Source organism: Danio rerio, chromosome 16 (genome assembly GCF_052040795.2).
Source record: "Danio rerio strain M-AB ecotype USA chromosome 16, GRCz13ab, whole genome shotgun sequence".
NCBI lineage: Eukaryota > Metazoa > Chordata > Actinopteri > Cypriniformes > Danionidae > Danio > Danio rerio.
Window position 1 is genome coordinate 50,547,423 of NC_141036.1, and position 15,800 is coordinate 50,563,222.

The following is a 15,800-nucleotide window of genomic DNA, read 5'->3' on the forward strand; positions in this document are numbered from 1 at the left end:
GATTATTATTTTTCTCTATTGTTTAAATTCTTAGACATGTAAAGGTAGACATGTTTATCTACATCAGGGGTGGCCAACCCTGTTCCTGGAGAGCCACCTTCCTGCAGATTTCAGTTGCAACCCATATCAAACACACCTGCCTGTAATTATCACGTGGTGTTCAGGTCCTAATTAATTGGTTCAGGTGTGTTTGATATGGGTAGCAACTGAAATCTGCAGGAAGGTGGCTCTCCAGGAACAGGGTTGGCCACCCCTGATCTACATAAATGGTCTATAATATAGGGAAGTTTGTCTTAATTCTTCATCATTTTTACTTGTATTTGTTATATCTGTGTGGTTTCAGATTTAGTCTTTGTACAAACGTTTTTAGTTTTTTTACTAAGAGCTTTCCACAAGAGTTAACATAAGCTGTGCAAACACTGAACTTTGCTCTGGTTAAAACTAAAACTGAAACCAAAACTACATAGAAATGTGTTTTTAAAATAAAAACTAAATAAAAACTAACAAATCCATTAAAGAAAAAAAACTGAAACTGAATAAAATTTACAGTAAATTAAAAAAAATAGTCATCAAAATAAAAACTCATATAAAACTGCAAAACTCTCTGCACATTAAACTGAGATAGACTTGACCTTTTAAAGGAATTACTCTAAGTACTACCACAACACAAAGAGGTACAAGCTAAATCAACATATATGCTCATAAATGATTCACCTTGGCAGGAACACTGATGGCGATGGGATCCGAGATGTCCAGAGGAGGAGATTTTGGCGCTTTTGGTGAAAGTGCATGAACCACTTTACGTGTAAAGGAGCGCCTTTCCTGAGGGGGCTGAGAAGGGGGTGCAGAGGTTGCTGGAGCTGGTGTCTGGGCATGGGACGGGCTTAAATTTGACTCGCCCGACTGGGTTGTGTTTGCAGGGGCATTAGACGGCCTGTGCTGACAGAACACTTGCTGAGGCGGAGCTGCTGCAGCCAGGATCAAACTCCTGCGGGCTGCGGCTTCAGACTGGTTAAGAACAGAGTCTGGATCTTCAGTGATCGAGCGCTGGCTGCCAGAGCGGGCATGGTGGCCCTGATGGCTCAGACAGCGGTACGGAGGGGGTGCGGCCGCAGGAGGAGACTCTCTACCACTTGGAGCTCCGCCTGTGCCCCCCAACCCTATTGGCCCATCTTCCAGGAAGGTTGGGCTAAAGTCAATGACATCCTCCGTTATCCATGAAGAGGGTGGTTCCTGGGAGAAATCAGGCAGCATGTACACACCCTCCTCATCCTCTTCGTCTTCGTTTTCCTCTTCCTCATCAGCATCACGGGTCTCCTCTGGCAGCAGGCTGTCGTAGGAGCGGCTCGGGTGGATTTTGGATGGGGAGTTTTGGGGAAGGAGCTGCGGATCCACAGAGGCAGCCAGAGAGAGACCGTCACTGCTGGAGCGAGGTCTCCGTAACCGCTGAATCTTGCCTTGACCTGAGGGGAAAACATGCACATTATTAGTTTTACCTTAATTTTATATATCCAGTATTTTTGCATCGACAAATCTACTGGCATTTAAAAGTTTGCATTTAATAAGTACTTCTTACACTGTCAGTCTAAGCCAATCTCTCTCTCTCTCTCTCTCTCTCTCTCTCTCTATATATATATATATATATATATATATATATATATATATATATATATATATATATATATATATATATATATATATATATCTCCAGCGTTATGTGACATTTGCAGTTAAAACCCAAAATATATATTCACAGAGAAGGTATATGCTAACATTATATTGAAATATCTGTTTATATTTTCCAAAACAACTGACCACAGAGTTAAGGAACCAGAAAAATATCAATCTGTAAACATGTTTTGTACTTTAAATGTGGAAAATAAACATGTGTTATGGATGTGAACAAATAGGTCTGCGAGTTTACAGTATACAACACACTGTAGAAATTCTGTGAATTAAACTGCAAACTCAAAAGAAGCAATGATAATCAAAAGGACGAGTTGTCTCACTATAGAACAAACATGATTGGTTTTATTTTATTTAATATTTTTGCATTTATGAGGAGAAAGTGTCGTTATGGATGTGACAGATGTGAAATTGCCACTTGTGTGATTTTGTTAAATTAAATAATATAGTTTTAAAACATTGACAGAGACTTTGAGTATTTTTAAAAGTACTGTAAAAAAAGGTTTTCGTATTTTGGTGAAAACATTTTTTTTGCATGGAATTGCTCATATATAGTCTCAATTATGCAATATAAAATATAATATAATACATAAAATATAAATATAATATAATAAAATAGTTATTAAATTATTAATTATTATCACACACACACACACAAACACCTACACTTATACCAACATGTTTAATTTAGGGTGCTTTCACACCTTCGAATCAGTTGTTCCGAAACAGAGATTACAATTGTTACATTATAGCTCTTTGCTTTTGGAGCGGTTCGCTTTCACACTGCAAAGTTTCTAATCGGACCAAAAGAGCTAAAACAAGTCACGTGCGAGTAAACTCCTTACATTGGTCAAAGTGTCAGGGATTATTTTGCAGCGTCCCGCTCAGCTGTCAGGAGAGGTATTGGTTTGGTGGTGATTGACAGGGTGCGCGCGCGTGACGTGTCTGAGGAGAGACGCGGTGGGGAGGGGTGAGAAGGGTGCGCGACGATGCCTATTTGAGGACCGGGAGGGAGACGTGAGATTACCGGGAGATCATCACTCGTTTGCGGGCATCCGGAGACTCGCGAAACTTCCCGCCATACTCATAATTCTCTCTTCATATAGCCGTAAGCCTATTACATATCCATAAAAAACAGTGATATAACCACGCTCGGATCGGATCGCTTTCTCACTGCAATCGATCCGCTCCAGGGTTCGTTTCAATCGAGCCGAGACCACCTCATTCAAGCGATCTCGGAGCGATTACCCTGTTCACATATGCCAAACGAACCGCGCTAACTGGGCAAACGAGATACGTTCCGAAACAAAAGTGTAGGTGTGAAAGCACCCTAAGACATTAAAGTGTCCAGATGTCCTTCAAACCTGCTCCACTGTGCTGAGAGGACAGCGACTCCTCACTTTTCGCAGACCTGAGCGTCACACTGTCCACCCTGCAACCTAAAGTACACATAAAGCTCTAAAAATCATCTTCTTTCAATATGACGTGCAAATCGTACAATAACTTAAACATATATTTATGAATATACATAACGAGTGAAATGTCTGGTTTACCTGCATGAGAGGTAGTGGGCTGAAAGAGAGAGGTGATCCTGGCGGGTTTGCGTCGACCTGCAGCCCCAGGTTTCCCAATGGCAAAAAATGTCTTCCAGCTTCCACCCGCTGACTTCCGCACCTTCATCCCTCTTTTCCTTCTAATAGAAACAAGTTTTTTTACCATATCAATCAATCAAAAGAATGTTAACAAGCTTGAATTTGGATGTTAATAATGCACTAAATATTGAACTTGATTAATAAATGCTCCATAAATGTTGTTAATTATGTTAGTAAATAATTAAATAATAAAACCTTATTGTAAAGCGTGACCAATCAAACAATAGACCCACTTGTCGACAGGCAGGTCCAGTACAGTGTGGAACTGGCCAATAGCATGGTGAGGAGATCCCTGAAGGAGAAGGGGAGCTTGTGTGCGAGCCTGCGCCTCCTCCAGAGACAGGAGCCTGGTGGATACAAACGACTTGGGCCTGGTCAGGGACTGTCGTGCTGTCAAGTCAGAAAACAAATGCAAGAAAAAGATTTAGATTCAGATCCATGAAGCCAAAGGATAAAAGCGAGTAAATGCAGAGCAAAGAGCACAGCGATCATCAACAAATATAATCAATTTAACATGACACATGGCAACTGACAAGACACCCAAGCATAAAAACAACATTATCTGCTCCTTTAAAGCTTTAGACGTCTACAAACAAGCTCGTACTTGCAACAAGCTCGTTGAAGAAATTCAATTGCAGGTCAACAGATGACAGGTTCACAAAATCTTAAGGTAACAAAAACTCTACACAAGTACACCATCGTACATTAATATGTTTGCAAGGGCTTAGTGAGAGCTGCATTCTTCAATACCATGTCAATTCAGGTACTGTGATGCAACTCAAAGAGCCTCTTGTGGCAATATTGAGAAAACTTATTACATAATTCTATTTACATTATGATTTGACACACTTCCAAATGCAACATCTGAAATTAAAGTTGCATGGCTAGATGGTGGTGTCTGTATATTTGTGTAGAGTTTTTTTTTGTGTTTGTGTGTGCCTCAGCAAGCCTATAATGTCCGGGACATCAGACGCATTGAAGAATCCAGTACAAAGCCTGCAAAAGTATCAAGTTTAAGCATTTCAAGATAAATACTGTAAAGCTTGTTGTGCGTGACATGTAGAAGCTGTTTGCTCAAGAGCGATATTGCATATGATTAATACAAATAAAAGCTAGCATAAAGAAAACAAATTAAGTGACACTTTACCTGCCGTCAAGTCTCTGAGTTGAATATTCACACACAGATAACATATCGCTATATACCTGAAAGTCTCTGAGTTTATATAACTGAGAATATATCGCTCATTTAAATAACATTCATCCTATTCCACGGATTCATCTTACAAAATTATTTTCCAGATTGTCTTAGCTAATGAAAATCAACTTTATATGATGGAAAAATCTATTAGCAGCGATCATAAGCAGTGTGTTTAAGATTTACTTTCTTCTCCAAAAAAAAAAAAAAAAAGATCAATAAAGATAGTTAAAAGGATTTATTGCCTTATATTCACCTGTATGCTATACAAGTTAAAATGTCATTTACATCAGCCGTCTGAGAAAGTAAACAGCTGTCATGAAATAATCCAACCACATGGATATTTTACATTCTTAATGACATGCACCACCACTAAAGTTTGAGGTTGCTAAGTTTTAAAAGCATTTATTTATCAAAAATACTGAAAAAATGCTATTTTTATATTAAAATATATTATGATTAAAAAAAATGTATACAATTAATATTTCAACAATCAACAATTTGATTCGTTTAAAAATTAAATGCAGTATTATTGCATTTTTCAGCATTTATTTTATCAGTTTGTGGTGTCACATCATTCAAAAACTATTCTAAAATGCTGTTTTCTTAACAATGTTGGCATATACGCACGTCTTTTCACTTAGTATTCTTGTGGTAACCTTAAAAAAAAATTAAAAGGAAAATATATATAGATATTATTTTTAGCATTATAAAAACCTAATAAAAACCATACAAACCCCAAACTTTGAAATGTTAGTGTAAGCAGATAATAATGGTGAATATTACAAATATAAATGTGACCCTGGACAACAAAACTAATCTTAAGTGAGATGTGAGATTCACACATCACCTTAAAAGCTGAATAAATGAGCTTTCCATTGATGTATATTTTGGTAGGAAATGGAAATATTTGAGACTGAACTGGAATCTAAGAGTTCCAAAAAAAAAAAAAAAAAATTATAATATTGAGAAAAATACCTTTAAAGTTGTCTAAATGTCTAAATGAAGTGCTTATTAATGCCAATTAATACAAATTTTTGCATTTATATATATTATTATGACAAATTTACAAAAGAGATCTTCACGGAACAGAATTTTTTATAATATTTTAATGATTTTGGCATAAGTAAAAATAAAATAAATAAAAAAAAATTTCATCTGATCCAGGGTCACAAATATACTACAAATGTGAATATATAGTGAAAAGTATCACTGCTCGAATAAAACAAATAAGATTCCCATGTCTAGCTTGGCATCATCAAAATTTCCAAACAGTTGATCAGCTGGTCTACTTGTTGATGAACCTAGTTTTGACCTCCTGAAACCAAGCTAAACCACACATTCAGTTTTTTAAATGGATGTCTATGATAAGCTAAAAAAAAAAAACATTTCAAGAACGTTTGCAGTTTATACACCCGCTTTTCAAGTCTGACGTCACACAAAGTGGCTTCCGGATCCAACCGCTCTATCAAAAGTCTGAATTTTATTTTTTAAATATTTCCCAAATTATGTTCAACAGAGCAAGGAAATTTTCACAGTATGTCTGATAATATTTGTTCTTCTGGAGAAAGTCTTATTTGTTTTCTTTTGGCGAGAATAAAAGCAGTTTTACATTTTTTAACAGCCATTTTAAGGACAAAATATTAGTTCTTTAATCTATATATTAAATAATCTAATATATTTTTTTCTGATAGTCTATAGAACAAACTATCATTATACAATAACTTGCCTAATTACCCTAACCTGCCTAGTTAACTTAATTAATTAGAAAATGATTAATTTTGTAAAAAATAGTTAAATTAATTTAACAATAATAATTAAGTTAATGATTAATTTAGTTAAAATATTGATGTCTGTGATGCCACAAGTGCACAGACTGTTGTGTACACTATGATTTACGAATCACTTTAATGTGTTATATGACTAAAAAAACGAATATTCGAATATTTTAGATTATCGGCTTGGACCCGGAAGCAATATTCAATACGTTATGACTGAACAAGCAGATACAGTAGAGTAGATGTATAAATAATGTGTGCATGGCCAGTTCTGTTGTTTTTTTTTTTCTTTTCCCCAGCAGAACAGACTGTGATTTGAGTCAAGGTCCACTGTAGAGAGTTAGTCTTTATCTCAAATCATAGAATAGCGGCGCAGCTCTGGGTCCAGATCAGAGGGGTCCGAGAAACAGGACTCGTCTCTGGCCTCCTGAAGACTGACCAGGCGTGTTCGCGGCTGCCGTGAGATCTTGTGTTCGGCCCCTCGTGACGCTATGAAAACACACAGCTCACTTACACATGGGTGAGGCCACTGTAAACATATTCCACTGTGACGCATTAACAAAGCACATAATGACAGATTCATTACAAGAAAGAAATGCTTTTATATTAGGGCTGGGAGACATTAAATATTCATCACTGTGAAATTATTTTCAAGGAATTTGAAAGTGTAAAATGACAGAGGTTTTACTTAAGGATCTAAATATTTTTAGGTAATTTTAAGGTAAACCATGATAAATAATGTGATGGTTAGTATTGCTCTATTAAATTTTCATTATCGTTAAATCCGTGATTGACTTTCACCATGTTGTAAACTCACAAAAAATCTTGCAAGATGGTGATTAGCTAATAGTGAAAGACTGCAGTGTAAATGTAGGTTTATATAGACTTTAATAACTATATATTTATACATATTTAGACCTTTCATTTCTAGTGCGTGCTGCACACTGTTGAGAATACCCAGCACAAAATTAGATCACGATATCAGTCAGAATTTACAAATCACACGATTATTTTTGGGTTTATAAAGCAGCTTGTATGATTTTGTGAAAAACAACATGGGTCTGTGTGAGGTAGGTTTCCAAGGGCAGCTTTAATAAACAATACATTGCTTAAGAAAATCATATTGTCACGATCGCCAGACCTCTGAGTGGGAGAAGTTACACTGCAAATAGGAGGGACTTAAACCACAAGTATGTTGGGTTTAAGTGGTGTAGGTGGAGCAGATATTAATAAAACACATCAGGTTACTGTGAATTTGGGTTTAGGGTTGAGATAGGTGTAGGCATTCATAAAGCACAATATTGGACCCCAAGTCATGTACAAGACATTGAATACATAAAAACTCCAGATTTGTACAGCCCCCTTGGAGCTCCAGGCCAACTCACTTGGAGCTCAAGTCCCACCCACTTAGAGCTGGCTCTGACCTGCGTTTATACCCTTTTCAGTGATCTAGGTTTTGCAGATTGCTGGAAACCATGCAGACTACAATTTAGCCACTGAAATGAACTACAAATCCAATCATTCCCTGCACTTACACACCTGGCCCAGGTTACAAACACACAGCTGAAGCTCGTGAGAACTGATTATCCAGACAATAAACCCAGCACACACACAGACACAGACTTGCTAAGTCAACTGTTTGTGAGCATTATGAAGCGTTTCCTTGTCTTCCCGCGTTTTTGACCTTTGCTTAGTTTTAATATTGACGTTGTTTTGCCGCCAATCCCGACCATTCGCCTGTACACTGACTAAGCTTTTGGATTATCTACATGGTCCTGTCTGTCCCCGTTTTGACCTTTGCTAGCCTGACGATTCTCTTAATAAACTGCATTTGGATCCTCACCTCTGTTGCAACCCGGCTCATTACACATATGAACCTATAAAAGCAAGGTACATGAAGCAGTACAAACATAAGTGTGCAAATCCAAGATGCAGGTATCCATGTTGTTTGCTACAAAATTAGCTAGTTAGTTTGTCAAAAAATGTGTTTGTTTACTTCACTTAAGTATGTGACAGTTTGATAATACTGATAATTTTGGTCACTATAATCATGATATAAGTGTTTCAGATTACATCTCCAATAAATAGCAATATGAGATTTTCCATATTTAATTTCTTTTTCATAAAAAATTTACTGATTATGCAAATTGCTTGATTGATGCAAATAAATATAACTGCTCTTTTTTTGGTTAACTGTGTGCACTATTGCAAATATACATTAATTACTTGATTGTATTTTTGTTTTTATTTGCATATTACATAATATTACTTAATGCATATTACTTAAATTAAACCTATGCCAGGCTTTTGGTTGAAATAATTGTTCTTTTGCATAAAATAAAAGAAAGCATCATTATTTTAAAGCATTTCAGGAGAAATACATACATTACCATCTGTAAGCTGTACATAATAAAACGGAAAATCAAGAACGTGCTGATTGCATCAAAGCTTACTAAAGTACTGTAAACGTCATCAAAAGTCTAAATATAACATCACAATATCATCATGAAAAAGCACCGGTGCAATAATTAATTGAGTCATGTCGCCCAGCCCTATTATATTAAATTCATTATGATAACCCATTAGTGGCTCGTATTGTGTCATAAAAGATGAAAAGGGAAAGAGAGGAAGTCACAGGTCTGCTCGCAGAAGCTGCATCTCAGAGGGGAAGAAAACAGTGGTGAAATGGTAGAGGATGATAAAGGAAAGACAACAAAAATATCATAATATCTGGCAACTTGATCATCAAAACAAGCCAGAGTAAACATAATGTCAGGTGCATTTGCTACTATATTGTTTTAACAGACATTTTCGGTTTCATGTGTATTTGAAGTATTGCTGGTGAAACATCTTTGAAGGCAACAGCATTCTTTTTTTTACACTTTTTTTTCTGCCTTAAAATACTGCTGCTATAGCAGGAATACTAAGCTTCACTGACTGCATCACTGAATGTTTAATAAAAAGTTCTGAAGACACTGGGCTGAACGAATTGTTTACTGATCAGAGATTCAATTTAGTTTGCACCAATTCTGGGTTTTAGGTACCATGAAGGTAGCTCAGCTGCTCTATAATGACATGGGGACAAAATTGAATAAAGCAGAGCTTCCTTCATGTTACCTAAAACCCAGGATCAGCGCAAACTAAACTGGATAGCCAGCTCATACAACTTCATGGAACAGGCCCAGCTATGGCAGAACACATTTGTTGTTTTTCTGGTTGTTTTCATACCTGCATTGAAGCGTCCGACAGAAGTGAAAGAGTCACTGAACAGAACTTCCACATTGCTGAGCAGAAACTCCACCACGACAGACTGGATGCGCACTTCTTTAAAAGGATCTGCGCCGGTTAAACCTGCTGCCTCAATTTCTTTGGACCTGAAACAGAACAGCAGCAGATTTGTTTTCAAATTCAAGAAGTCTGGTTTGAGCTCTTTGACATGAATTTAGTTAAGTCCAGCTGTGACAAACTAAGACAAAAACAAACCACACTGATATTCTATTTAGCAGAAAGATTATTTAGAATTTTTTACCAACACATAACTATTTTAGAAACACCTATATCTGATAATAATACTGTAAAATAATCAGGCTTCAACATTTTAGATCAAATCCATTATTTTATCAAATTTTACAAAAAATAAAATAAAAGAATTGTATGTTAATATAATAATAATAATAATAATAATAATAATTGTTATTATTATTAATATTGTTATTATTATTACATAATCTATTATAAAGAAATAGCTTGTTTGGAACTTTAAGCAACTGATTTTGAATAATATTGTGGCTGCATAAAAATATAAACTAACAAATAAATATTAACAATTAATTGTCATTAAAAAAATAAGAATACGGTGAAAGAACAATAAGCAACAAGTATATTGGTCACTAACCAATGAGAATCAAGTAGAGCCAAATGCAGGAGAGACATGTCAATAATACGTAACATTTTCTGCTTAAAATATATTGACCTTATTAAGCTAATGCTGATTGAAAATTGAAAGCAATAAAATAACATTTCAAAGCACTAAATAAATAAATAAAAACTAAACTAAAAAGAAAACAAAATAAAATATATTTTTAAAATAAATCATCAAAAATAAAAAAAACTAAAACAAAACAATAAAATAAAAAATAAAATAAAATAACAAAACTAAAAACTAAAAGCAAAACTAAAGAGAAAAAAGGAACAAAAAAATTGTTAAAAAAACGAAACTAAAACTAAAGTAAATAAAATTAAAAACACAATAAAACTAAACACAAAACAAAGGACAAAAGAAAGCAAATGAAAATACATTTTTTTAAATAAATAAAAAAATACACTAAACTATACAAAATAAAAAAACACAAAACTAAACAAAACAAATGAAAAAAAAGAAAACAAATCAAAATAAAACATTTTTAAATAAATCAAAAAATACACTAACATAAAACTAAACTAAATAAAATTAAAAACACAAAACTAAACAAAACAAGCCAAAATACAAAACAAAACATCTGTCAGTTCATATTTACAGAGACATAGAAGTTACCTGAGCAGATTGGGGGCCCAGACAATGGCCAGATTCTTTATGTGCATGTTCGTCTCTGCACTGCAGGTGGCCAAATGGGCCAGGTGTCTGATGAGGTACTCCAAAGTGCTGAAAGAGACACAAACACACAGCTTACGGTCAGAAAACACTGCTCTTCCTGTCACTCTGCAGTTTCACCTCAGTGCCAGTGTTGGGTTTACCGGTAATGCGGAGGAGGAAGCTGCTGGATAACATCATGCACTTTCACCATTCTCTCTTCCTCCGTCATTTCTCCCATACATTCCTGGACAGACAAGGACACAGTTTACTTAGTCATTTTAAAACATAGCCTAGGCTGCATATATTAATCAGTAATTAATACAGCAAAAGCAATAGAGTGAATTATTATTGCAATTTAGAAAAACTTTTCTCTTGTAATGCGTTTTCATAAGTGAAATGTACATCATCCCCTGGTCTTATATCTGCTAGAGACAGAATGACTTACAGCAAACTTGTCGTAAAGCTGGTATGTGAGCAATGGATTGGGCAGCTCTCGGAAGTAGAGTTTGCAGAGCGAGCCGACGCAGTGAATATCCTGCATGTACACATCTTTTGTCAGGTCTGGAACGTTTTCACTGTCAAACTCATGCCTGATCGGGATGAAATTCAAGAGAACAGAAGTCACTGTCATTTCATGCACATATAAACAGCATCAATTACACTACACTACATTATAAACATGACTTATACAGTACCTTAAATGTTTGGGTAACACTTTACAACAAGGTTTTATTAGTTCATGCATTAACTAACATGAACAATACATTTATGACAGTATGTGTTCATGCTAGTTAATAAAAAGTCCAGTGGTTCACTGTTATTCATTCATTCATTCATTTTCTTTTCGGCTTAGTCCCTTTATTAATCTGGGGTAGCCAGAGTGGAATGAACCGCCAACTTATCCAGCATGTGTTTTACACAGCAGATGCCCTTCCAGCTGCTACCCATTACTAGGAAACATCCATATATTAGGGTTGGGCATCTAAGCTATAATGCCGATCCGATACGCATCTCGATACAAAGAATACGATCCGATATATTAGCGATACATTTGTGACATATTGCGATGCAACACGATACGATTCACACCCATATCACGATACAATGCGATAATTCAGCACTAACTAATTGGATCAAGTTTATGAGATGATGTAAGAAAGGATGCTGTGCCATTGAATGAGTTTGATTATTTATTAACAAAGCAAAACCAAGACTTTTTTTACAAACTGGCTTTTCTCTCAGAGCCAGAGTGTCAGTTTACAGTAGAGGGCCATTTTAGAACCTATAGCACATATTATTTAAGTATTTTCAAGATAAACAGAATGTATAAGTGCAATATATATTATAAATGTATATATTTGCACTCTTTCAACATAAAGGTTTAGCATTGCACAACAAGAATTGTGATTTAACCTTTCAACTATGAAAACAAGTTTTACAAAGATATATTTTGCCACTGAATATTCAAAACTTAAGGTCGTGAACTAGCAGTGTTATGCTGCTTTGAAACATCACTGTCACTGTAAACAACAGGCTAATAAAAATATAAATAAATAAAAATTAACAGGAGGAGGTGTTTAAAACCTTCGTTCTCCGTGACACTAGGCTGAATATCTTTGCAGATGAACAATGCAATAGCATTCGTTATTGGCGTAGAGCGAGCAGAACTGTTGCGCATGGAAAAAACTTGCGATGCTTTTCTCACCACTTTTGGAGCTGGTAGCTACAGTTGAAGCAGTGCGAAAGCCGGGGATGCAGGAACACTGGAAGATGCTTCCACAACAACACCGTGGCGCCGCTTCAAGTGAGATTTCAGATTAGTCGTACTGCCCGTGTTTTTTTACAGATGCGCGGCACATTTTGCAAATTGCATCTGTCCTAAAAAGTCGTCCATCTTTTTTGCAAAATCCATAATGTTGCCATACTTTAGATTTAAAACTCAGTGAGGAATAAAATGTTTGGTTTGCTTCTCGCGCTTTCTGAGGGCGCTCCACTAGCTTCATCCGCACACCTGATACACTGAGTTGTAGTGTAAGTGTACACATCCGCAAGTCCGTTGCTAAGGCATACTTTATGTAGGTCGATTAAATAATGCGCCAAAAACAGGTTGACAACACTTGCTAATAAATAAAAAATACATTCTATATTAAAAATATAAGCTGTATCTTGGAAAAACCGATGCATCTCGCAAAAACCGATGCATCTCGATTTGCTTCCAAAATTTCATTCATCCTCTGCTGCTCTACCGATGCACTCGCATCGTGCACGCGCATGACCGCGTATCGACACATATCGGTTAATCTTCCCATCCCTACCATACACACTCACATACACACATACACTACGGACAATTTAGCTTACCCAGTTGACCTATACCAAATGTTTTTGGACTTGTGGGGGAAACCGGAGTTTTAACTAATGTTAACAAGTATAAATTTGGATGTTAATAATGCATTAGTAAACGGTGAGCTATGATGGTGAACAGTAAAAGTTGTACCTCTTCCCAACAGGAAAAACCACCAACAATCAAGAATGCATGATTATATGGTGTCACAGCTTTACAATAAAAAAAATGGTTATAGCGGAGTAAATGGGGCGAAAAACAGCCATGAACTCTGAACACTACACAAGGGTTAATTGTACAGGGCAGTGTAGGAGACACATACTATTAAAACTTGTACATCAGTAAATGAAATAATCTTCGGTCTAAAATTTGTTTTTAGTTGACTTTAAGGCTCACTGTTATTTACACAGTTCCATAATAAAGTGTACAAACCCCTGAACAGCACATTAACATACACTCACCTGAGTTTCTGTATGTTGGAGGACACACCAGAGTGTCTGTAAATGCCGTCCACCACACCGTGCTTCTCTATGAACTCTGAGCAGCTCGTCAGGACCTGTGGCACTGAAGGTTGACCACAGAACTATCACTACACATTCAGATGCAACACTTTTACCAAGGTTTCTATCTATACTGCATCAGTACCATCTTGGCCAGAGTTGAGCAGATGCTCGCCGAGGTCGCAGCCGAACACTCGTTCCTTCAGGATTCCTCTTTGCTTCAGCTTCTGTTTGGTGGGTCTGGACTTCATGAAGGTGCGCAGGAAGCCCATCAGCTTACCGTGTTTCTTGGACACTGCCAAGAGAGGGCGACAGAGAGCCGTTTAGGCACTTGGAAAAACATGGAGTACACAGTGACACACTGTATAATGGTGTACTCCATTTCCTTACTGTAAAATACAGTTCATTTGACTGAGTTCAATTTGCACACACAGAGAGCTGAGATGCACATATAAGAGGGTTTTGAGTATAACATCATGTATTCTTTAATAAATGTGTTAATAGTTAAGAATTAAGCAGAATTCCTTAATATAATTCCTTTTATAAATTAGAAATAAAAGTGTGTAAACAAACATAGAGATACTGTATATCTTTAAAGGGATAGTTCATCCAAAAATAAAAATCACCATATCTTATTCTCCGTTAAGTGGTTTTAAACCTTAAAGAAGATTCTGGTAAACTCAAAAGATGATATTTCGAACTTGAGGGATAATACTGCTTGCACTGTCAACTTTTATAGAACAAAATACTATTAAATTAAATGTAGATATTCAAAGAAACTCTAATAGATTTTACAGTAGGTGACGGGTGTGTACATAGTGACAGAATTTTCATTTTTAGGTGAACTATCCCTTTAATACAATTAATTTAATATACTCAAAACCCCTACGTTTAGTTAGAAAAGGCTTTTTCATGTTTGACATGTAAATAAATGCGACTGGAAGTCTCTAAATCACTTGGTAAATGCTCCACATGTGTATCAGGCTGAATAAAACAATACATTTTAACCAAACATACACAATAATCCTAATATTTCTACAGTTTACAACTTGCATAAATGGTTTTGACTCCTGTAGAAAAGAAAACCAAAGCATGAACACCTAAAAAAATACCTAGTGCACTAATCTGAGAAATCTCTAACTCTTACATGTTGCGTTTTCAAAAGATACAGATCTGACATATATTTTTAATAGAAACATATCACTAAGACCAGGACTAGCTGTATTTACACATATGGTATAGGCGACATCTGAAACAAAATTAGGAACCTTAAAAAACACAACAGGAACATTAAAAAGAGAAGCAGTTAGACCACTTCTATTATTGTGATTTTAGCTTACACACAGCAGCTTTAGCTTATTTTAAAATAATGTTTTAATCCATCTTGGAAGTATGCTTAAGTCCTGAGAACCACAACTATAGATACCTCACAAGCCTCAGATTCAATGACCTGAATTAAACATAAATGTAGGTTAAACAGGTTAAATGCGGGCTTTATGCAGCCAGACAGTAGACTTCAACATGTCTGCTACATGCAGTTGAAGTCACAATGATTAGCCCTCAGTTTTTAAATGTTTCCCAAACAATGATTAACGAAGGATGGATTTTTTTTCACAGTACTTCCTATTATATTTTTTCTTCTGGAAAACAAAAAACATATTTGTTTTATTTTGGCTACAATGAAAGCAGTTTTTGAAATTAAAAAAAACAAAAACATTTTAAGGTCAATATTATTAGCCCCCTTAAGCAATATTTTTTCCCCAATTGTCTACAGAACAAACCATCGTTATACAATGATTTGCATGTCAATCGTCTCATTTTAGGCAGGATTCTCCTTTATTTTACCATTTTTAAGTATTCTCCCCTATTTTAACCAAACCTGCCAACATTTCCCTGGAGTCTCCCGTATTTCAGACTCATCTCCCACCACACTCCCGTTTTGTCATTTCACCCAGAAAACTCCTGTAATCTTATTTGTTTAATTAAATTTTTTTTTAATTTTATTTGTAAATTTACAGTTACTAACACCAGTTACTAACCCACTAACATTTCTATGAGTGAAATTAGCATCA

The 15,800-nt window shown here is 35.8% G+C and overlaps 1 protein-coding gene across 13 annotated transcripts in view; it reads right to left on the reverse strand.

Moving 5' to 3' along the window:
- arhgap33 (Rho GTPase activating protein 33) overlaps positions 1-15,800 on the reverse strand; it is a 97,058-nt gene that overhangs the window by 6,214 nt on the left and 75,044 nt on the right. For all 13 annotated transcript variants that reach the window (XM_087287881.1, XM_087287882.1, XM_087287893.1 and 10 more), the window contains 10 exons: positions 13,874-14,023; positions 13,690-13,792; positions 11,330-11,474; positions 11,046-11,128; positions 10,846-10,953; positions 9,540-9,685; positions 3,572-3,728; positions 3,240-3,379; positions 3,051-3,125; positions 715-1,463 (listed from right to left, as the gene is read on the reverse strand). In XM_087287881.1, coding sequence (XP_087144007.1) covers positions 715-1,463; positions 3,051-3,125; positions 3,240-3,379; positions 3,572-3,728; positions 9,540-9,685; positions 10,846-10,953; positions 11,046-11,128; positions 11,330-11,474; positions 13,690-13,792; positions 13,874-14,023 — 1,856 coding nt within the window. The remainder of the gene's footprint in view (positions 1-714; positions 1,464-3,050; positions 3,126-3,239; positions 3,380-3,571; positions 3,729-9,539; positions 9,686-10,845; positions 10,954-11,045; positions 11,129-11,329; positions 11,475-13,689; positions 13,793-13,873; positions 14,024-15,800) is intronic.